The 26,126-nt window shown below is 32.7% G+C and overlaps 1 protein-coding gene across 1 annotated transcript; it reads right to left on the bottom strand.

The window, feature by feature from the left end:
* Nucleotides 1-6,242: 6,242 nt before the first annotated feature.
* Nucleotides 6,243-9,003, bottom strand: LOC145086646 (putative receptor-like protein kinase At5g59700). The gene is made up of 4 exons (XM_079024466.1): nucleotides 7,953-9,003; nucleotides 7,313-7,483; nucleotides 7,037-7,155; nucleotides 6,243-6,893 (listed from the first exon to the last, which is right to left on the bottom strand). The coding sequence occupies exons 1-4, from the start codon at nucleotides 8,892-8,894 to the stop codon at nucleotides 6,296-6,298; spliced, it is 1,830 nt and encodes a 609-aa protein (XP_078880592.1). The 5' UTR covers nucleotides 8,895-9,003; the 3' UTR covers nucleotides 6,243-6,295.
* Nucleotides 9,004-26,126: the final 17,123 nt, after the last annotated feature.

Genomic DNA, 26,126 nt, shown 5'->3' with positions numbered 1-26,126 from the left:
ATTATTTTACCGTTGACTCCAACCATCCGTCATGTGTATGCCCAAACAAGGCGCTCCAAAAATCTCTATCTAAATAATTTTGGATGACAACCTCATCGTCTGCTACGTAAGGTTGCAGGCGCAACACGGAGAAGTCGTGAGCAACAACAAAAGCTGGAGGAGGAACGGGGCTTGTTGATTTGATATCAACCTTCTTTTTTGCTCTTCTTTTTTGCTTCGGTGTCGTGTGCAACTAAAAACAATATTCAAATGTTTAAATATCTATCTTTCAGATAATTCACATAAACATAAAGTTATAAGTTTATAAATTAAACGAATACCTCGGTGTAAGGAGGGCACAAATACTGTGATGGTTTTCGAGTCCTCGGTTTATCGGGTGTAACTTCTTTTCCATCAACACCATAATCATCATAATAATCAACATTTCCTGTAATTATTACTTCATCTTCGTCCGACACCTAATTTAATAAGCAATAATCTCTAATTAAAAAATGTTTCAATCTACTAAAAACAAAATAAAAATAAATGTAAGTATAAGAACCTCTTTAGCTTCATTATAATCATTTACATCAAACACATCATCATCAAATTTGTTCCCTGCATTGTCATTCCTCTCCTCCGACTCCTACATTAAAAATAAAACATTATACTTATTAACGAAAGACACATTAAAAATTAATTATTAAAATCGTAAAGGTAATATCCATAACAACCTTCTCGTCTTCAGTATCACGAAAAATATTTCCAGTTGTATTATTTTTATTCATCACTTCATCTTGTACAACCTAGATTTTCAAATATAAAATATGAACACAAATATTCATATATGTTAATAAAATTTAAAAAATAATGTAGCGTGTAACTAACCCGTTCATCAAATTTTCTTTGGAATACTACAGACTCCTCAAAATTTATGTTATTCCAAATTTCTTCATTATTCACTTCTTCAACAAAACCCTTTGTAGGTTGTCGGTTCATAAACACATGCTGCTCCAATGCATGTAGCCGTTTCAACACCTCGTCTAGGTTGTGTTTCCCACTGCCCCTACCTCTACCATGAGAGCGACCAATGGACGACATACTAGACGAAGATTCGTCTTGTCTCCTAAAATGGTCCCGTACTGGGGATGGAACTGATTTCCGTTCACCATATATATACTCTTGAAATGACATATAATAACAAGATGTCATCTCACCATCACTCGGTAACATGTTTTGTCTTGGTGGTTGTCCCTCCTAAAAAATTAAACATATTAAAAATGCATATAAAAGTATAATAATGAAGTTTATTAATAATAAAAAAAAATATTCATAAACCTGTATCTTTGAAAAAATCTTGTTCACGTCAACCCATTTCAATTTTTTTGTCCCACTCCATCGTTTCATCCGAGACATGTCTCTATTTTTTTTAAATACAAATCCACATGCACGGACAGCCGGAAGCATCTCATATATCCATATCTACAATTTTTTACAATTACAGCAATAAAAGTTAAAATTAAAATAAAAAACATAACAATAAAACAATTTAAATATAAGAAAATTTTTATACCCTTATTGGAGCCGTAAATCCTGAGACGGAGTATTTTAAAGTTTGACGACGCTCAACAAGTGATAAATATTTATTTATCTTGTTCCATGTATCCTCAAGGTCATCATAAGTAAAATACCAAAGATAGCTACCCCAAGCGAAACTAATAAAACAAAAAAACAAAATTAGTTATAATATAAATTATAACTTTAATAAAATAAAACTTTTAACGTAAACAAAATATACCTGTTCCAGACATCCGAATTTTCAGAAAAAAAAACCAATCTTATGGCACCCGATCATTTATTTCTTTTCCCAAAAAACCTTCACACAAAATATATATCAAACATACTCTAACTGCAGCGGCGTCGTCAACTTCTAAGAATGTTTGATTTAAAATTAAACTTTTCAGATCGCCGATTTTCACCGAACTATTTGTATGGTTCGGAAATAGCCGCTCACGCAATAAACATCTTTTTTTACTAGTTACTAATTTTTCCGACACTTTTTTCCCAATGTTTTTTGGATACTCCCCAAAATTGAAGCCAGTTATCAAACAAAACTCTTCCGGCCCATATACCATTTTCGTATTGTCTACTCTAAAATATAAGCGTTTTATTCCATCTTGAGATAAAACAGGGTCCGCCCGGATCTGATGAAGGAACACTTTATGGAACAACAATCCGTCCCCTTGTAAACGAGGGACATCCAACAAATAACCAAATACGGTATCTCTAAAAATGTCACGCCTGACACCATCTAAAACTTCAAATAGTTCTCATATATTACAGCCCGAGCCTTTTAAGTTTACAATTGCTTTCACATTGAAATAACTAAAATCATGCTGCAAAAAACACAAAAACATATTAGAGAACTAAACAAATATTTTGTTTTTAAAATATATGATTATTAAGTGCAATAAAAAACAATAATATATACATAGTATAACAATTTTTCAACTTAAACCACAAATACATAAACAATTTTCCAAGTTATACGACAAATATATTTACGATAAAAAACAATAACATACACAAATAAGCAAATAACATTTTGTTAAACGATTTTTCAACTTAAACGACAAATATATAAACAATTTAAAACTTTCTAATTATATAAAATAATTTTCTAACAATTTTGCAAACAATTTTTGCAAGTTATACGACAAATATATACATTTTTTCAAATAAAACGACAACCAAATTAACAATTTTGCAAGTTATACGACAAATATATACAAATTTTCAATTTATACGACAAATACAAACAATTTCTAACAATAGTATAAATTTTTTTTATACTTCTAAAACAAATATATACAAATTTTCTACTTATACGACAAATATATATACAAACGACTATTGTGCACATACTGTAATTTAACTATTTTTCAATTAATAGAAACAATTACACGATAAAAATATACAAATTTTCAACTTATACAACAACTAAGCGAACGAAAAATAACAAATTGTAAATATTATTCTAACAATTTATTTAACTAATAACTTAAAAAATTAGCATATTCTAACCATTTTACTAAATGTACAACCACCCGATGCACACTCTATGCAGTCTCTACTTGTACATTCAAACAACCACTAACAAAATAACATTTAAACTTCAAATATACTAATAACAAATATTAAAACTATCAAATACAACTAAATTACCCTTTCACAAACATTATAATTTCTATTTTTTACACTAACTAATACAATAAATAATAAAATAAAAAATAGTTAAAACATTTAAAGAGTTAAAATCTAACCATATTTGCGAGATTGTTGAAATAATCCTCCACGTTCTTCAAAAAACCGCCAAAATCGCCCCGAGAGAGAGTTTTTCTGTGATAAAGAGTGAAAAATGAAGAAAAAAAAGGCTTATATAGGATTTTCGGGATAAAATCATAGATGGAAAAGCCAAATCGCAAATGGACTTTTCCATATGCGGATGTACAAGCAGCTAAGCACAGTTGTGCTTTAGCTGCTTGTACATTTGCAGATGGAAAAGTCCATCTGCAATTTGGGCTATACCATCTGCGAAATTGAGGGCTATTTTTGCAATTTCGATTTTTTTTGGCTATTTTTGTAATGTAATTAGTATAAATGACTATTTTTGTCATTTTTTCTATAACCAATCATTAAAAGCATTCGTAATTAACTTGTCAAATCCATTGCACTTATAAAAAAAAATCAACTATAGGTAATTAAGGGGATTCAGAATCTAAATGGAAGTACTTTAAAACTACTATTTAAATCATAAATCACGTTATTTGCTTTTGATTGCTTTTGTTTAGTTGATAATTCAAGTTTTATTTATTTAAAAAAAACCTCCTTTTTTACTTTCATGTTTCTAGTTTAATTAATTGTTTTGTTATCTAAATAAAATCATACTTGTTCTCCTAATGTTCGATACATGGTTTTACCACATATATATACTGCTACACAATTAGGTACTTCTTATTGTGTCCATAGGTAAATAAGGGGATTCATAATCTAAATGGAATTTGTCATTTTCTCTATAACCAATCATTAAAAGCATTCGTAATTAACTTGTCAAATCCATTGTACTTATAAAAAAAAAAATCAACTATAGGTAATTAAGGGGATTCAGAATCTAAATGGAAATACTTTAAAACTACTATTTAAATCATAAATCACGTTATTTGCTTTTGATTGCTTTTGTTTAGTTGATAATTCAAGTTTTATTTATTTAAAAAAAACCTCCTTTTTTACTTTCATGTTGCTAGTTTAATTAATTGCTTTGTTATCTAAATAAAATCATACTTGTTCTCCTAATGTTCGATACATGGTTTTACCACATATATATACTGTTACACAATTAGGTACTTCTTATTGTGTCCATAGGTAAATAAGGGGATTCATAATCTAAATGGAAGTACTTTAAATCTACAGTTTAAATCACGTTCATTGCTTTTGCTTGCTTTTGTTTAGTTGATAATTCAAGTTTAATTTATTTTATACAAAACCCCCTTTTTACTTTCCTGTTTCTAGTTTAATTAATTGCTTTGCTGTCTAAATAAAATCATACTTGTTCCCCTAGTGTTCGATACCTGGTTTTATCACATATATACTGTTATACGATTAGGTACACTGCTTACTGTGTGTTTTAGTCCGGTTGAGAATAAACCAGTTTTATATATTTAAAACTTATATAAATATTTAGTATATAAAACCACACAATAAAATTTCAAACCCTAAACATTATTTAAATGGTTAAATAGTTATATATTTTGTTCTCCTCCATGATACAATAGTATATCACACATCCAAAAAGGACTTAGAAAGAATGATGAAATAATTATTAGAACTAGGTAGTTGGATGAATAACGGAAAGTGGTTAAGTGGGTTGTTAGGAGAAGGAAAAGGAAGTATATTTATAAGTAGAAAGACTTTTAAGCCTTGTTAGACTTATGGAATCATATATATATATATATATATATATATATATATATATATATATATATATATATATATATATATATATATATATATATATATATATATCATTGAAGTGGAAATTAGTGCAATGAAAAATTGACTGAGTTCACTAAATTTATGTACGAACACGAACATGCCTCCTGTAGGTATAACTATAACTACCACCACATATAACCGCTACTGGTCGACTAGAAAAGTATATGGGCTTTTTAGCAAATATATATATTTTTTTATAACTGAAAAATTATCGGTTACAAAATTTGCATTAAACACAATATTAATCACATATTGTTGATTTCATGGTTAATGAAATGGGAGATGATTTGTAAACAATAATTTTTTTTTCATATACAACAACTGATGTTTTAAAATGTTGTACTATACAACTCTGTAATTCATAAATTGTTGTGTATGGTAAAAAGTTGTCGTGTACCAATCATTTCCCTAATGAAATCCATCAATTTTGTCCGTCACTAAATTTATTACAAAATGTCGGTTATAGTTGTGTCTTCGTATACATATTGTTGTCTATAGATTGAGATAGACACAATACAAAAGAAACATCTCATCTTTTATTTATTTATTTTTATTTTTGGGAGAATTTCATATATAACCCCTCTTAAACTTCAAAATATCATATTTATCCAGCTTAATTACTCAATATCATATTTAACTTTTATAAATCTTCAAAATATCATATTTGTCCAAATTCTTTTTTATAATATTTTACAATCATCTTTTATACCTTGGAATTATTATAATAATTAAAAATTTAACCATATTATCTTTACGTCTATGATAATGGAATGTGAACTTATAAATTGTTGGAATGTCGGTTTCTTGACAGACAAAAAGATTCATCTTCAACCCTTTCTATGGAATGTATATTTTGATTGTTTAGTTTTTGTTGTTGTTGATTATTATTATGTTGTAGATGGGGGGTGTTTTAAATATTACCATTGATATTTTGATGTTTAAAAATGGTATATATGATATTTTAATATTTAAGAAGGACATATATGATATTTTGATGTTTAAAAAGGACATATATGATATTTTGAAAATTTATGAAGAGTAAATATAATATTTAGAAATTTTATGAAGGGTAAATATGATATTTAGAAAGTAAGTTGGGTAAATATGATATTTTGATGTTTAAAAAGGGCATATAAGGTATAATTCCGGGTTTGCTAAGTTCGGGCGGTCAAGAAGTACTGCTTTTAGTTGTTGTATCCTGAAAAACAAACTTCTAATTGCAGTCAAATTTGATTTAAGAACAGTGTATTAAACACATGTCGCATCAATTTCTTATTTTTATTGTTGTTGTACATTTCCGTAATACTTTCCGTGCAGAAGTTAGTGATAGTACGCTCGACAGATAACCTTTTGGCAACACTGGGAGACTTGGGAGACTGGTTGATTTGTTGATCATCTTTCTCTCCCTTTGCTTGTGTGTATATGTATGTTTTACAGATGGTGAATATTGATCTGTAGTTTTAGGCCGAAGCTCAATGCCCTCCACGATAAGACCATGCTTCCAGTTTAAACGCTTAACCTCCTCAAACGCCATCTCAATTTCACCAATATCTCCTTCATTGTACTCAAATTCTCCCAACTTGATCTCCATCCACCCATCCTTTCTCCTATGAGGAAACACATCATTTTCTTGCCATTTTTCACTAGCCTCTGGTTTTTGGAGATACACATTTTCGGTCTCCATTTTTATCCCACCAAACCTCACCATTGTTTTAGCCGGCACAGAAAGTCCTTCAGAATTGCTAGTAGTTCGAAAGACAAGATATGCTACATATGTAGTGTATGGTGACAACATTAGAGATGCTATTTTGCCACGAATGCTAAGCCAGCATACACTTTTAAGTATACAAACCTCCGAAAACCTACACAATATATATATATATATATATATATATATATATATATATATATATATATATATATATATATATATATAGTTTAGCTTGTTAAGGTTAATATGTGTTTGTTATTGTATAGAAATGATCTTAAAAGGGACAAAAGAGACCTTGATTTAAGTGTATGTCCCCATTCCCAATACCGAGGTTCATCTTGCCAATCAATTAAGAGCTCCTTTGCGCCTAACATATAGGACTTTTTCCCGCTCTCCATATCTAGCTGGAAGCTCTGTTTATGGGATTATGTGAGACCAAATCTTAGTTAGTAGAACCATTATTTAACAATTATATCCAAGAAAACATTCGATTTAGAATTTTCCAATGGTTATATAGACGTATTTAACAAGGATGTAGGAAACATGGTATCACAAGGATGATAGATTTACCAGGTAGCCTCGATCAAGGAGGATATGTGAGTCCGATAGGCAGAAGTAGAGTTCCTTTTTAGAGGCAAAACCCAGCGGAGAAACCGCCCTTTCAATAATTTCTTGGTAATCCGGTGGCAGGAGCCCTTTCCAAAAGGCCTCAGAATATGCCGCGGAGTCGAATCCATTAAGCTGCAGTGGAAAACAATAAAAAGAATATTGGTTCCCATGAATGTTTAAAATTGAGAAAATCGCATAGACATCCTTCTCAACTACCTCACGATTGACATTTATTTTCTTGAAAAAAATGATAATTATAGTAGTTTTTGTTAAGGTTTTTCCTAAGTTTATAGTCTTTTGCTTTATTTAGTAATCTTTGGGTAGGTATCAACTTTTTGGGTTCACTGTTCGTACTTATTCATGGATCCAGGCTGGAGCCTCTCTCAGATGTTTATAAAAAAATGGAAATTGAATTTACCTGAATATAATGTTGTTTATGGAGGAAAGATAAGAGGTTTTGGTTTCGAGAATGTATTGTCATAAAAAAAAAAAAGATTATAAATACAAAAATGGAATAATTTGTCGTATATTATAAGCATTAAAGTTTTCATTCTTGCTATGAAAATATGTTTCCTTAAAAATATGGAACCAAAAGACTTACTTGAATATTCAATGTTTCGTCAATAGTCTTGATGATCCTATCAACCGTCGGCCGTTTTCTAAAATCAAAGTTAATGCACTCATGTGCAATTTCATTAAATTTATCAAAAGATCTCATATGAATCAGATCTTTGATAGTGGGATCTATTAACTTGTCAAGTCCATCAACGAGTTTATGGTCGTCATAGTAGCTTCGGACGAGGTCGATCAGATATAGTTCCTTATCTTCAAAGTGCCTTGCATTATAAGCCATCATCCCACTCGATATCTCGAACATTACCACTCCAAATGAGTATATATCGGACTCTTTAGAGAGCCTACCTCTTTCGTTGTAAACCGGATCCATGTAAAACCTTGTACCAGAAGGCTTTGTACAGACACGGGTATCTTGCTGATTTCTTGGACTTCGTCTTGACAAACCAAAATCACATATTTTGGCTTCCAGATTATCATCTAACAAAATATTTGCGCTCTTCAAATCTCTATGAATTACTCTGCTGTCGTCCCCAACATCCGAGTGAAGGTACTTTAGTCCGTATGCTGCCCCTAAGCATATTTTCAGGCGTTGTTCCCATGTTAGGCAACGCCTCTTATCTGGGTCTCGGAGGTGATAATCAAGACATCTATTAGTAGCATACTTGTAAACTATAATTTTCTCATCTTCATCATCACAGTAGCCAACGAAAGGGATGATGTTTGGATGGTTGAATCCTGAAACCAACTTGACTTCATTATGGAACTCCTTGGTTCCTTGATAACCATTAGGATCAAGGCGTTTGATGGCTACTAGCTGTTTTTTCCAGTGGTTAGAGAGTTGGCCTCTGTAGACCATACCAAATCCACCATCTCCGACCAGAGTGTCTAAACTGAAATTTTTTGTGGCCCGAGTGATCTCCGCTAGTGGAATTCGACATTTTTCTAGGTCTACCTCTGAAGAAGACATTGTTTTTTATATTGGTGATTAAGTATGGTTATAGTGTAGTAGTCTTTCTGTGAACATATAGAGAACCGAGTTCGCTTAGTAGCTCATTATAAGTTAGAACAGTTTACTAGAAGTGCTTAGTAGCGACCAGTCATCAAGTGAACAGGAGACCCTCTTAGGATGCTCTGATATGGAATGGTGACCACCCATCAGGCTATCACTGCACAGCAGTTCAATTATTATTTACATTAATGTCTCCTCATTTAATATCAATTCTTACACGTTTCTCCTTTCTTTACTTTTACTTTTCCTTTTTTTTTTTTTTTTAAATTATTATTATTATTTTTTACCTTAGGTATTTTTATTATATTTGATTAAATAAATAAAATTATGTAACAAAATATAAAATAACTTTAACCATGTTGGTCGTTCAAAATGAGACCAATATTGTGTAATATTGGTATTGATATTAATTATAAAAGGGTAATTTAAAAAAAAAAAATTAATAGTTGTATCTAAGTGTGTAATCGAACCGAGTCGATTTGACTATTGCCAAACTCAAAATTGTAATCGACCAAAAAACCTGAGGAAAATGACATACAGGTCCAACGAAGTTTTCAAACCGTTCAAAAAACATCAATCATGTTTTGTTTTTTCAATAAAACTCAACGAACTTAACATTTTGTCTAAAAAAGTCCAACGGACTTTTCAAACCGTTTAAAAAGCCATAATCTTATTTTGTCTGTTCAAAAGATTAAGTTCATTAGGTTTTTTTGAACAGACAAAATATGATTGGGGTTTTTTGAACAGTTTGGAAACCTCGTTCGTCTAAGAAGTCATTTTCCCGATATCGTAATAAGCCATGTTGTATAATTCTCTTCTTTGACTTCCATAGAATTGAACAAAAATGTAGCTTAATTGGGTTCTTTTAGACAAAAAGTTAAGTTCGTTGAGTTTTTTTTTTAAACAAACAAAACATAATTGAGGTTTTTTGAACGGTTTGGAAATTTCGTTGAGCTCGTAAGTCATTTTCCCAAAAACTTAAGCTCGAAACTCGACTCAAGCCTTACTTTCAAACTCAGGTTCGAGCTCGATAAAGTAAACGACACTTTTGAGCTTGGATTGACTTGATTCGATTAGTTATAAAAATAAAATTAGATAAACATTGTAATAGTAATAGGATTAAGCTTGTGAGCTAGATTCGACTCGGCTCGGATAATGTAAATTGAATAAAATAATGGGTAACATTGTAAATATGTCTAAGCTTGAATTAGCTCGCGAGCTTCACGAAACCGAGTAATCCACTACCCAAGCTCAACTCGATAATATAGTTAAGTTGCTCGAGCTCAAGTTCGGTGCAACTCAAACAAATTTGAATTCGAGTACTTTTGGAATCGGTTCCGTGTATTTCACGATTTGGTTGGATTCAATTACTTTGTTACACTATGTTATAATCAAAAATTGAATCGTCTATTTATCAAGTAAAAGATTTTTCTTTTTCAATTTTATATTTTTACTTATAAATACTACTTTTTACTAATTTAATTAAATATTACATCAAACATTAAATCGTCTGTTTATCTGGTTGTAATATTTCTGTCCTATTTTTGATTGATTATTTTATTCATATCCATGCACATGTTGTAATATGTAAACACCAAAAGAGTAAATTCGAGAAATGATCAAAAAAGAGGGTTGGTTTGAAGAAAATAAACAAGAGAAAACGGATTTCGGAAAATGACCAAAGGATCCGAAGAGCACCCTCTGCGGATCTCTCTACAGCTCTACAGAATGTGGGTTTTTTAATTTTTTTTTTTCGTTTTTTGTTTTGTTTTTGTTTTTTTTTTGTTTATTAATATTATTTTTTTTAAAATAAACTAATACCATATGTGATTATTAAGTAAAAATTTTGACAAAAAAAGGTTAAAAATAATGAAATGTTTTATATAATACGTTTATAACCGGTGCATATAAATAACCTAATTAAAATTATACAAATATTGCATGTTTTTTTATAGGTTACAAAACATACTTTAGAAAACATAAACATACAACTTTCATAATAAACTACTTTGAAATAAACTTCATTCATTCAAATCAAACCACGAAAACTTTGATCTGTTTTCGTATTCTGTCCATGAGTTATCTATTGCTTGTGTCCCTAGATTTACTGTCGCTTGCAACCATTGGTTATCTGACTCTTGTTGTCATTTTCTTGCTGTCATTGGTAATCGGTGCAACCCTGCCATTGGTTATGTGGGTCTTTCTGCGGATCCGCAGGGCTGTAGAGGATCCGCAGAGCCTTTAATGGATCCGCAGAGGGTACTTTGCGGATCCTAAGTTCATTATTTTTTAACTTTTTTTGTCAATTTTTTTTACATAATTACACAAGGTATTAGTGTTTTTAAAAAATTAATACTAATAAAAGAAAATGAATGCAAAAAAAAAATCAAAAAACAAAGATTCTGTAGAGTTGTAGAGGATCTGCAGAGCCTTTAATGGATCCGCAGAGGGTGCTCTGCGGATTCTAAGTTCATTATTTTTAACCTTTTTTTGTCAATTTTTTTTACATAATCACATAAGGTATTAGTGTATTTAAAAAAATTAATATTAATAAACGAAAATGAACACAAAAAAAACGAAAAACGAAAAAAAATTAATAAAATTAAAAAACAAAGATTTCGTAAAGTTGTAGAGAATCCGCAAAGCCTTTAATGGATCCGTAGAGGGTGCTTTGCAGATCCTAAGTTCATTATTGTTAACCTTTTTTGTCAATTTTTTTTACATAATCACATAAGGTATTAGTGTATTTAAAGAAAATTAATATTAACAAACGAAAATGAACGCAAAAAAAACAAAAAAAAAAACAAAAAATAAAAAAATTAAAAAGCAAAGATTCCGTATAGCTGTAGAGGATCCGCAGAGCCTTTAATGGGTCCGCAGAGGGTGCTTTGCGGATCCTAAGTTCATTATTTTTAACATTTTTTCTGTCAATTTTTTTACATAATCACATAAGGTATTAGTATATTTAAAAAAATTAATATTAATAAACAAAAATGAACGCAAAAAAAAGTGTGGGTCAACTATGAAACAGTCAAATGAAAGTAGAAACATCTATTATGACAACTTTTTACTCAAGGTGCATGTAATCTCTCCAGGGGTTTTCTATAAGGCTAGAGGAAGTAGCCTCGCCACCCCTCTCGACAAAAAGTCACCAAGTAATATTAAACCATTCCTTTAATACTCGCTAGTTGAGTCGCTAACTATGGGTCGTTATGGACTTAGCGAGAAGTGAGAGAAATGTTATCAGGTTGTTGTTGGCTGTTTACTTTTTGACGACAAAACTATTGGGTTTTTTTTTTTAAGTAAGACCTATTTAAAATCAAACACTACCACTACTACAAAAAGCGTAATAAGAGTCCTCAATTAGGACCCGGTTTTTGTAAAAACCGGGATATATTATGAAAAAAACAGGTTCTATAAGAGAGATTGTAATATGACCCGATTTAAATTAAGAACCGGGACATATACTAAAATTAAATAAGCCGGTTTTTTTATTCATTGAACCGTGTCTTATAACCTTATAATTATATGACCTGTTTCTTAAAATAAAACCGAGCCTTATTCTCTTTCCCTGGAGAACAACTTTATATTCAAACTTTTTTTCGTCAAGTTTTTGCACATTTAGTACTCCTTTTTCATATATATTAGACTTGTACACACCATGTGTCTTATACAAACTTTCAAAACAAGTCATACTAGAAAGCCATATGACCCGTTTTCAACAACCTGATGTTTGTACTTCATTTAGAAAATGCAAATGTGGCTTAATGACTTGTTTTTGTTTTAAACAACTATGACTTTATTAAGCAACACACAAGAAGGAAGTTGGAACAAAGTACAATATTAAGCAACAAGAAGAGCCACAGAAACAAAAGCTAAGCTAAACAAACAGAGAATTAAAAGCAATTAGAAAACACCCCATAAGGGTAAAAAGGTCCAAATAGCAAAGATGTATCCCGCCAGCAACCTAGAGAGCATAACAGACGAGAACATAAGCAAATGGATGAATAGAGGCTGAAAACTTTAGTCAACAAGCACCACACTGAAAAAAGTCAAGCAGGGGCAAAATGGTCAGTAAACCAAAAAAAAACCCACCAACATTTAGAAAGAAATTAACAAGGAGCACAAATAGAACCATAGAAGATCAAGAAAGTATGCCAGTAGCTCCAAAGAACACCAGATAGATGATGTATGCACATTTGAGTAAATAAATAAATAAATACAACTATATTTTCTTCCTTATCACGTTGAAAATCATTCACTGTGAAAAAAATAAAAAAAATAAAAAAATAAGATATCCATTACTCAAATACTTGACTGATCATGAATAAAACTTTAAATTTTAAAGCTAAAAAGATATTGATAAAAACATGGATTGAAAGATAATTACCACTAATTCCAATGATTATCTATTTAATTGGTGTTTTTTCTTCCGTTCAAGCACACAAAAAAACAGAGACCATATGAAAAAAGTTGTATTTATTCATCAATTAGCATGCACAGAAAACCAAGTGAAATTATGTGCAGAGAATCAATAAATCTTGCATGAAGAGATGAAAATCGTATGATACATCAGACGTATTCTTCTTCATTAAGTCTGAGTATGTATCTCTACTCTTATTGTAGACTTCTAGTGTATGTTGTTAATTTAATCATATGTTTAATTCAAATTTCTTTTTTTTTTAATCGTTGAGGTCTGTGTTCAGCCCCAGATTCTCACATTCAAGTTGGTTAATGTTTAATTTTTGAAAACTTACATAAAAGATGAACAAAGTCAGAAGTTGTGAACGACTTAGACCATTGCAAAGTTTCGGCTTGGTTTTAGGAAAAACATCGATGTGGTTTGTCAAAATTGAAATTTGACCCATTACTACAAAAGAAAAAGGAAATAAATATACATTAAAAAAACAATTAAGAAAATGGAAAAAATAACGTGAAGCCCAAAAGCCCATTTCCTTCAGCTTGGCTTCTCATATTTGTTCCTTCATGATAATGTATATGATGTGCTAAATTGAAACAAAAGTCTCATTTGAATTTACATGTTTGTACCCCTCAATAGGATTTTGAAACTCGGCTCAAAGATAATTGTTACGAAATCTATAGTCCAATAGCAAGTAATATGCAACAATACCCTGTAAAATATACACATTTAGCAACATTTAATCAAAATAAAAAAGAGTAAATTACACGAATGGTCCTTATGGTTTAGGGTAATTTACGCGTTTGGTCCCCAACTTATTTTTTTAATTCGGAAGGTCCCTACTGTTTGTTTTTGTTACGCACTTGGTCCCTGTCTTACCTAAAAAGACTATTTTTCCATTGATTTTTTAATTTATTTAAACAAACACACCCTCAACCCCATCCCTCTCATCTTACCTTACCTACCCTACCATTTTTGCCTATTTAAATAATGGTATTTTTAGATAATACAGGGACCAAGTGCATAACAAAAACAAACAGTAGGGACCAAGCGCGTAACAAAAACAAATAGTAGGGACCTTCCGAGTTAAAAAAATAAGTTAGGGACCAAGCGCGTAAATTATCCCAAACCATAGGGACCATTCGTGTAATTTACTCAAATAAAAAGCTATGATGCTAACAAAATTATTTGCATATCTTTCAATTTCATGATAAAAATTCAAATAATACCAAAATTCACATATACGGATTTACGGAAGCACAGAAATAAAAAATAGGTCAGATTTCAGAAATTTATAGTAAAAAATTAACTTTAATAAAGTGAATGACAAATTACACAAAAGAGAATAGAATAACCTGATGGCTTCTGGATGTTCTAACTAGCTTACAACATCAACATCCACATCAGACCCATTTTAGGTAGAACAAATTAACAACTTAAGATTGCTTTAGTATAAAGAAAACAAAGAAATCAAGTAGTTATTGTTTTACTTGTAGGTGTTACATTCAATAGTGTAAGAAAATTACCATCGATGTGTCAAAATCAAGTTTTTTCATTAACATCTTTATGTGCTCTCTATGTCGGGTACTAAACAAAAAAAATGGTTTTTTTGGACATATGAGACCTATGTTTGCTCTTTATTTAATCATGTCCTTATCACTTTTTAAATTTATGCACTCTACAAAAAAAATAGATAAGATACACTCAAAAGATTAACCGATCATGATTCATGAATAAACTTTAAATTTTAAAGTTATAGATATTGATAAAAAAAACAAATTTGAAAGATAACTATTACTGATTCATATGATTATCTAATCAGTTGCTATTTATTCTTCCATTTACACACACACACACACACACGTAAAAAGCAGAGACGCCACATGAACAGAGTTGTATTCGTTCATTAATTAGCATATGCAGAAAATCAAGTGAAAAAAAGATAGAAGTTGATTTGTAAGTATCTCTAATCCTAGTTAAATGCATACTTATAGTTGATTCCAGTTCTTTGCAACTCCATTCAATTATATGATAACATAAGTTTAGTGTTTACTTATATTTGGACACAAAAATAAAAATTTGTTTATGTATGCAAAAAAACTGAGACCTCACATCATGACTGGTGGGAAAGTGTAAACTACGATACAATTACTATTTTTTTTAAGTCTAGGTATGTATTCGTAATTAGGGGTGGGAATCGATTCGGTTTTTTGGTTTTTCGGTTTCCTCGAATCGGTTTCTTCTGTTTGAAATTTTTTGTAGTCCAATTCGAAAATCGAACCAAATCGAATTCAAATTCTCTAGACCAAACCGAAAACCGAATTCTAATTCGGTTTGGTTCGGTTTGAAAGCCGAGGAAACCAAATATTAACTTAAAAAAATTTCAAACATAAACTAAAATGTTTTTAACATAGAAAACTAAAGTTGAAAACAGAAAGATCTAAAGTTTCATACAAAATGATCCAAAGAGTAAATAGGTTAAAATGATTTTTACTTTATAGTTAATACTTTTATTTAATATAAAATATAAAATATATTTTTTTAATTAATTGACTTATGAAATTCGGTTTTTCGGTTCGGTTTGGTTTAAACTTCATGAGACCAAAACTCGAACCAAAAACCAAATTTACAATTCGGTTTGGTCTCAAACCAAACCAAAAACCGTATTTGAATATGGTTCGGTCTGAAATCGATTTCGGTTTGATTTGGTTTTCAGGTTTTTTGGTTTTGGACCAAATAATTCCCAACCTTATTCGTAATCCAAATGTTTGCTTTTATTAGCTTTACCATTTTCTGCAACACAAAAACAACATACTTATATTACTACTTGTATATCACTGCCAAATAATTATAAAATAAAAAATAGGGGGAGAGAGTTGCATGTGCATCTTCAGTCATTGAATTTGCATCATCTTTGACTCGTCCGGGTCGACTGGGATACTGATTTTACACACATACATACACAGTAACGGAGCTTGGACATTTATTTTGGGGGGGCGAAAGTATAATATACATAAAAATCGGAAAGCAGGGGGCCACATCATAAATTTTATATTTTTAGGCTAAAATGGAAGGGCTATTTCTAACAAAAAATTCAGGGGGGGGGGGGGGGGGGAGGGGGGCACAGCCCCCTTTGCCCTAAGCAAGCTTCATCTATGTACATACAACAAAACATAAATTAGCTGATAGGAAACAAAAAATAAAGAGAGATTATGAGAGGTTTAGTTGCTATTTCTCGCCCCAAGGTCAAGAGCTCTTCAGCAATGGCGGCATCCCCTCTCACACTCTAACTTTCCCACACTTTTGGTTTTGTTTGAGGAGGAAAAGTAGTGAATATGAATAGGTTCAGTTCAAATTATATAGAGTAACAGGGAATCGCTGTTTGGCGAAAAATCCCACATGAGATGATTACTATAGGAGGTTTTGAAGTTGGGGAGGAGAGATGAAGAAGAAATATGTGTTTGTTTCATATGCCTAATATTATAAATGATATTTAGTAGATGAGAAGACTTTAGGTGGGAAAACAAAGAAAGCATTCCGGCTAAATTTTTTATTTTTTATTTATATGCATTCTATTTTTGAAGGGTATTTTTTTATTTATATGCATTTTATTTTCTAAAGGTATTTTTATCTCTCTATCAACTTTTATGAATTATGATTAGGTCTAACATGCCAAAAATATGAGTAAATAATATGTTTTATTATTAAAACTAAATCAAAATAATAAATAGAAACAAGTTGGTTAATTATCTTATTCATTTTAATTGATTAATCATGTTTTTTTAACATCATATTAACTCCAATGATAATGATAATAATAATTTATTTTATTACCTAATTTGTTATACTACTTGACTTATTGTCCGTTTGAACATTACAAGAATATTAATCTAACTTATTGAATGTGGAAATAATATATTTTTATTACTGACAGACACTCGATCCTATTTTTTTAATAGGAATATTGTATTAGCTATGTTACATATGTCTTTGGATGTATTAGTTGTCTTACATGCATGTTACTAATATATAGTTTGCGTAACGACAGATGGATCGTAGTTATTGGATGTATGGAATTAAACGTTCATGTGATGAATATTTGGCATGTTTGAGTGGTTTTCTTAAAGTTGCAGAGGAGAATCGGGTGAATAAAGGAGAAAGCTACATATGGTGTCTTTGTGTAGATTGTTAGAATTGTTGTATGTACACTGATTCTGACAAAATAGAAGAGCATTTGATAATTCATGGGTTTATGAGAGATTATACGTGTAGGTCACGAGATGGTGAGATATTGGTTGATCATAATGCAATTGCTTTAGAGTATAATGATGATATTGATGATAAAATGATAACAATTGTGATAACTTATCTACAATGTTACATGATTGTGAAGACAATGTTGCTGAAGATGATTATGAAAAATTTCAACAATTATTTGATGAATCAGAAAAACCTTTGTACACTGGGTGTACAAAATTTACCAAACTATCCGTTGTGTTGAAATTGATTAACTTAAAAGAAAACAATGGTTGGAGTGATACAAGCTTCACAAGTCTTCTAAAGATTTTTCATGAGATGCTTCCGGATGATAACGAGCTACCTCTGTCCACATACCAAGCGAAAAAATTGATGTGTCTGATGGGAATGGAAATTAAAAGAATACATGCTTGCCCAAATGATTGTATGTTGTATCGAAACGAATATGCCAATCTACATAGTTGTATTACATGTGGTACATCACGATACAAAAGGAAAAATCCTACAGAAGAAAACAATAATATGAGAATGAGTGGACCGCTTGCTAAAGTCTTATGGTATTGGCCTATCATTCCAAGATTAAAATGGTTATTTGCAAATGCTAAAGATGCAAAGTTGATGTGATGGCATGCTGAGGAGCGTACATGTAATGCCCGTAGATCCGGGCTAGTCAATTTAGAGAGAATAGGGTCGAAAATGACTTTTAGGCAAAATATTATTTATAACAAATAGTCTTAACCAAGTTGTAGAATATTAATCAAGGATTTCATACATATAAAGAACGCCGAAATCCGAGTTATAACGAAGAAGTTATGGCCCATCGAAGTTTTACGACAGAACCGACACGACACCGGGAAGCGTAAAAAGTGAATTTACGATAGAAGACTTTGTAGCCTTAGTAATCTAAACCAAAGTTATAGAGTATGTTAAACCGAGAAAATCCATTAAAAGAACGCCCAAATCTGACTTCGTATGAGGAAGTTATGATTTTTCGAAGTTTCGGCTTAGCAGTGTACAGCCTGAAACTCGAATTTTAGTTCGAGTGGTTTTTGGCTTACGCGACCTAAATGAGAGCTGAAGATCTCATTAATAGGAACTCAACGGTAAAAAGACAGAAGAAAACGGAGTCTGTATGAAGGAGTTATGAATTCTTCGCGGTCATTTAACAGTCTAATCACCTCCTACTGTTAAATTTGATATCGGTCGAGAATTAGTTGACGGAGTCTAAATCAAAGTTGTAGATATTATTTTTACCTACGCGTGGATATAAAGAACATCGAAAACGGAGGTTGTATGCGAAAGTTATGAATTTTTGAAAATCGGCTGATTTCCACTCTGTGTGCGATGCCACGTGTCAGCACCAGGCTTTGCCTTGGTGCCCAAGTAGGCTCACGACGTGAGCATCAAGAAACTCACGATGTGAGTGACCCTCCAGCCTCCTATAAATAGAGATGCCCCCTCCATTCATTCTTACACCTCCCTTCACTTCCCTCTCTCTCTAGAACTTCTCTCTAGCCCCGAAACCCCCCAAAAAGCCTAGGGATCCTCCCTAGCATGAGGCGGAAGCCCCGGAGTGCCCGACGGCTCTGAGAAGAAGAGCCTTTCGTGTCGGGAACGCTACTCCAGCGAAGCCCGGTTTTGCGAAAAACACGTTGTAAGTGAGCTATGCCTACCCTATCTTTAGTATAACTTATGTTTCAATATAGTAATGTTATTGGGACCTTATAAGGAGTATTTGGGCTATTATTATGGGTTATATAAGTATTGTTTAACGCTTATATAATAGTAATAATAGTTAGACTATTTATTAGTCTCGTTAAACGTTAGACTAAACCCTAGTGATATTGATACTAGGTTTTGTCGAGGAAGTTGTTTTAAGAGTAACGAAGTGCTGTCCGAGTGCCGAGTCACCACGTTCCCAGGTGAGTGCATGGTCCTTTTCATCTTACACATAAATATGAAGTATTTTATATAAATTACGTGCTATGTGTGCATATTATCTGAATACTTGTTGTCTATGATATAGGAATGATTTTATACATGTTTTAAATGATTTAAACTGTATATTTATTTTATATCTACAAATATGTTGGGATAAAACATGGGTAGACGAAATAGTTGGTGTGTGATGAAATGAAATGATGAGAGACAGGTGATGATAGGAAGGTGATGATAATTAGGTGAGGATAGATAGGTGATGATGAATTGGTGATGTAGGATGAAAGATACTATAACCTTGTCTGACAATTTGGAGATGTAGTCATCTACCAGAGTATAGATGGCGACCACGGACTATTCTAGACAACCCCGTGGAAAAACTAGCAGGCTCATAACTTGTAGGTGATGAATTACGAGTTCAGGCGATGTTGTAACTACGTATTCATGCGATGATACCCTAACCCTTGTTGGGCACGTATTGAGGGAGTAATCCCTGAATCAATATTGTCTATGTGATGTAGGTGATGATCCTTAGGGAGAGTCCTTAGGAGCAAACATATAAGGAAATGCGATGTAAGGAGATGAGAGGAAAATATGATGTAGGAGACGACCCTTAGGATAAATCCTTAGGGAAGGTACTTAGGAATAAAGAAGATAATGGGGATGGGTAATTGAGTTAATTGTTTGATGATTAAACATAATAATTATATTATTGTGGGTTGAAAACCCTATGTACTCACTAGGTTTCCCAACCCGACCCACTCAGTTTACTTGTATCACATGTGACGATGTGAAGTTACATTACACTAAGAGATTAAGGAGATATAGATCACTAGTGTAAATGAATGTAAGTTCTGTTTATGCTTATGTTTCTGTATTGACGATGACATCCCAAATGTTTTGAAATGAATAAAAATACTTTTCTTTGGAAATGCTTTGATAATGAAATTATCATGTTTTTCTGGGAAGAAATTCCGCAACGTTTTTATTAAAAGAGATACTCTGATATTTTTATAAAGCATAAACAAAATCGGTCTTTTATGGCCGTGAAAATGGGGATGTTACAGTACAATAGAAGACAAAATAAGGCATGTTGCAGATTCTCCTCAGTGGAGAAATATCAATTCTAAGTTTGAAGAATTTGGTCAGGATATGAGAAATATTAGGTTTGGACTTAGTTATGATGACATTAATCCATTTGGAAGCTTGAGCAGCCACCATAGTACATGGCCAGTTCTTCTTTGCATCTACAATCTTCCGCCTTGGTTATGTTTGAGAAGAAGATACATCATGATGTCACTACTAATTCAAGGTCCAAAGCAATCGGGAAATGACATTGATGTTTATTTATCTCCATTAATCGAGGACATGAAAAAGTTGTGGAGTCCAGGTGTCGAAGTGTATGATGCATATAGTAGGGAAAATTTCCAACTTCGGGCCATGATTTATTGCACCATAAGTGATTTCCCAGCATCTGGGAATTTATCTGGATACAATACAAAGGGGTCAAAGGCATGTCCAGTATGTGAAGACGACACAACAATCAGTATGGTTGAAAAATTGCAAGAAAAATGTATACATGGATCATCGAAGATATCTTCCAAATAATCATCCGTATCGTAAGAAAAAAAATGTTTAATGGTAAAACCGAGAGCACGATAGCAAGGCCACCGTTACAAGGAGAAATTGTATTTTCCCATGTTGAAAATATAAACATTACATTCGGAAAAACCAAAGGTAAAGGGAAACGAAAACATAAACGTAATGGTAAAGGTAAAGGTACAAATGCTCTAGAAAATAATATTTAGAAGAAAAGATCTATATTTTGGGATTTACCATATTGGAAGCACTTTCAGGTTCAACATTGTCTTGACATTATTCATATCAAAAAAAATGTTTGTGAAAGCTTGATAGCCTTATTGTTAAACATCAAGGGAAAAACAAAAGATGGGGTTAATGTTCGAGATGACATGGTTGAAATGGGGAATCGACCTGAGCTTGCTCCTATTAAGAATACTGGAAAGCGCACGTATCTTCCAGTAGCTTGTTATACCATGTCAAAGGCTGTGAAAACAAATTTCTGCAAGTGCTTGCATGGTGTGAAGGTTCCATCCGGCTATTCTGCTAACATTAAGAAGTTAGTGTCAATGAGTGAACTAAAACTTCTTGGTATGAAGTCTCATGATTGTCTTGTTTTGATGGCCCACATGATTCCTATTGCAATTCGTGGAATATTACCAAATCGCCTTCGACACACAATCACAATTTTATGTTTGTTTTTCAACATGATTCATTCAAAAGTTATTGATCCCGAAGTGTTAGATTTATGGCAAAGTGATATCATCTTGACGTTATGCCAACTTAAGATGTATTTCCCACCTTCATTTTTTGAAATCACGGTTCATGTAATATCTCATATTGTTAGAGAGATAAAGTATTGTGGGCCGGTATACCTACGATACATGTATCCATTTGAGAGATATGTGTGTGTCTTAAAAAGGTATGTAAGGAATAGATTTCGACCAGAGGGTAGTATTGTTGAAGGATACGCTATAGATGAGGTAATTGAATATTGTACTGACTATTTACAAGGTGTTCAAGTATTGGCATACCGAAATCTCGACATGAGGGTAGACTTGTAGGATATGGGACAATTGGATTGAAACGGGTAACTCCAAATAAATAAGACTTGCATCTGGCACATTTTACAGTCCTACAACATATGACGATCATTGCTACATACATAAACGAGCACAAAAGATATATATAAATGTTGAATAGTGGTAAGAGGAAAATATGGTTGAGTACAGAACATAACAAAACATTCTCACAATGGTTAAAAGACAAAGCGAAAGCAAGTTATAGCGTGAACAATGTTGATCAAGTTTTGGTACATCTAGCAAATGGTCCCGAACATGTTGTGGCAACGTACCAAGGGTACGTCATTAATGGTTATACATTCTACACTAATCAACAAGATAAAAAAAAAAGTACACTTCAAAATAGTGGAGTAACGTTAATAGCCTCAACAGAATTATATGGAGATAATCATGATGCATGTAGCACCTGGTTCTTGGTACGTATTATGTTATTAAATCTTATTTTATTTTTGCATTTTTAGCCTTGGGCTCGGCGAGTCGAAGGACTGACTCGCCGAGTAGAAGCGGGATGAGACGCGGAGTCTAAGTTGCGGACTCGGCGAGTTAGGTCCCAGACTCGGCGAGTAGCCGCTGTCTGGACAAAAACCTTAATCCAGCGGCTTGCACCCTATTTAAACGACCTTATGTAGCCTCCACTCCCCCTTTATGCTCCCAAACACTTCTCATAGCAAACCCTAGCCATTTTTTAGGAAATCCAAGGCTTTTGAGTGATTCTTGTGAGTTTTGACCTCAAGGAAGAAGGAAGGGCATAGAAGGACCAAGAGGATACTGAAGGATTCGAGTTTGGTTCACCGTTTGCAGTCTACAGAAAGTATAAAGTCTGAACCTTGGTTATTCATTTGTTAGATCCCTCTTTGGGGGATTTAGGGCTTTTATAAGCCATTTTTGGTGGCAACCCATGTTTGCAAACATGGCTGGGGATTTGAGCTTCTGCATCATGTCATTATTGGAGTCACAAGCCAGATTTGGGTTGCTTTTGCACTCAAGGAAGGCTCCATGCAACAATAGAACCATTTTAGAGCCTTTTAAGCTCAAAAGTCCCATGAATGCACGTAAAGTTTGTAACTTTACGTGCTAGATCGATTTTAGGGGTCTGGATCTATCTTTTGGTCAAGTGTTTTACATCAAAAATCGAAGTTTTAAAGAGGGGATGTGACCGACTCGGCGAGTCCATTCCTGGACTCGGCGAGTCCAAGGGTTCTATCCCATATCAGTGAGGGTCAAAAGGACCAGATGAGTGGCGAGAGGTTTTAAGGAGTCCCAGGGAGTGACCCAACGTTCTGAACTAAGCAAATTGTTCTGGAAATTCATGGTACTCGGCGAGTGCATGAACGGACTCGGCGAGTCCAAGGCAATCTTCATAGAACTCGACGAGTTGTTCATCAACTCGGCGAGTCGAGGACAGATCGTGTTCATCGGACGTAGAGTAACTCGACGAGTTGTTCATATAACTCGGCGAGTTAAGGGCAGGACATGAGTATCAGTTGATGATGAACTCGACGAGTTGTTCATACAACTCGGCGAGTCGGATGAGGATTCAGTCGGTGTTCATTTAGAAGGAAAACTCGTCGAGTCATCGCCTAACTCGATGAGTAGAGACGGGTATGAGGTCTAATGGAAGGATAAGGACTCGGCGAGTCAGGTCAAGTAGAAGTTGATTTGACTTTGACTTCGTCAGGGGGGGTAAAATGCTCATTTTACCCTAAGAGTAGATGTCAGTTTCTGACTAAGTGTTTTGTGGGAATTATAGCCGGAGGATTTCCGGAGCAGCAGCAGCAACAGTCGAAGGATTCCCGCACAGTACAACAACTACTATGAGGTGAGTTTGTTGGATTAGTGTCTAAGTCCATAACTATTTTGGTATGTACTTGACTCGATGGTGCATGGTCCTTTTGGGTTGCCTTCACCGAAGCAACTTTATTGGAGAAATATATATAGAGAGAGGATAATATGATTTATTAATATGTTATAAGAATAATATATTAAAGTAGAAATCATATTTGTTTAATTATTATTGGTCAATAATTAATTAAGAATTAATTTTGTGATCAAGTGTAATTAATTAAACTAGAGGGGCTGAATTGTAATTATGTGATAGTTACAAAATAAGGTAAGGATTATCTTAAATATATGGTGAATGAATTTAAGGTGATAATGCCTTAGAATTCGACTAGGATAAGGGTTTCTAAGACTTATCTTATGGTTGCTTGGTGGACAAGCAACTAGATAAGGATAAGGACTAAAACCCTAATCCTAACCCTATATAAAGACCCCTAAGGCCTTAGAATTCGTGCACTTGATCCCTAGAGCATCTAAGGACGAATTCTAACCTCTCTCCTCTCTCTTTATACCTTCTCCATTTGCTCTTGGTGTTTGTAAGCCATTAGAGGAGTGACACTTGTGACTCTAAGCCTTCCAAAGTCAATACAAGGAGATTTGGGATTGTTATTGCTACATAACAATCAAGGTAATATTATAAACCTATTCTTATGTTAATATGATTACTTATATGCTAGTATTAGGGTTTCTTTATGTGTTCATAATGTTGTGTATCTAATATTGAAAACATAGATCCAATTCTAGGGTTGCATGCACACATAGGATTGTTTATACAAAATCCCATTAGTGGTTTCAGAGCCATTGGTTTTGTTTTCAATTAGCATGATACAAATGTATGAACTTAAAAAAATTAGGGTTTATGGCCAATAAACCCTAGGAAGCTTTGAATTTTCGAAACTAGGGTTCTTGAACCCTGATGTTCGAAATTGGTTAGGGTTTCCTAAACCCTTTCCTTAGCCACCAAATTTTTCGAATTCTAGGGTTATCCAACCCTTGATTTTCGAGATTAGCCTCCTCCCCAAGATAAGATCCTAATTTTTAGGGATTTGGATTATCCCATATCTTGTAATTATCCTTTAATGGTTATATATGGTAATTAAAGATTATGAATTATCCTATCCCATGATTTTCGAAATCTATAGAGATATTTAAGGGATTAGGATATCTTAATTGTTTAATTGGTAATTATCCTTTATGATTTAGATAATCCCTTATGATTTAATAATTTAAATTAATAGTTTAATTCAAGATAATTATTAAATCAAGAGTTTTAATATTTGAAATTTTAATTTAAATGGTATTAAATTTCGAAAATTTTAAAGTGAGATTGAAACCTAAATGTTTTGAAAAGTTTCAAAAACTTGCCCTCAAGTTTTGGAATTTAAATTTAGATTAAAAGTTTAATTTTAAAATGTTAAATTCTAAAACCCTAGTTTTGAAAAGTTCAAATTTCACCCTTATGGTTTTATTAAAATTGATTAAATGTATAATTAAGAGAGAGTTAATAAATCCATAATGTTATGGTTTACATTTAATTAAATTAAAAGTGTAATTTGTAAAATTAAACCACCTAGTATTTTAAAAGTATAAAATACACCCTATACTATATATAACATTAAAAGTCTAACATTATATATGTATAACTAAAAGTCAGTCTTACCGTTAGTAGGCCTCATTTACGAAACTGGTCTATAAGGGGTGTTTAAGAAAATTGCCTATAAAATGGCGATTGAATGGGTATCCACTCTTACCCACCGCACTCTTGACTAGTGGAGGGTCGTTAGCCGAACGGGTAGGATAGGACGAAACCTTCCTTTATAAGTATAATGAAGTACAAAAGTAACTAAATGTTTTTCAAATTCCCAATCTTAGTTACTTAGGCAAAAGTGAATTGATGCAATTCCATGAAATTACACTTTGTGCCCTTACGAAGACGTTAGTGGAGCGTGTGTGGTTTACCGGCACACTAAATGGTTCTAAGCAAAGGTAGCAAAGGGTGACTCAATGTTTTTCATAGTTCGGTGGAGCGTGTGTGGTTTACCGGCACACCGAATAGGTGACTGTAACATGTGAGGG

The sequence above is a fragment of the Lactuca serriola genome, chromosome 2 (assembly GCF_051521515.1).
Source record: "Lactuca serriola cultivar US96UC23 chromosome 2, Lser_US96UC23_V15, whole genome shotgun sequence".
Taxonomy (NCBI): Eukaryota; Viridiplantae; Streptophyta; class Magnoliopsida; order Asterales; family Asteraceae; genus Lactuca; species Lactuca serriola.
The sequence above is the reverse complement of the archived record's forward strand: the minus strand, read 5'-3'. Positions and strand labels throughout refer to the sequence as shown.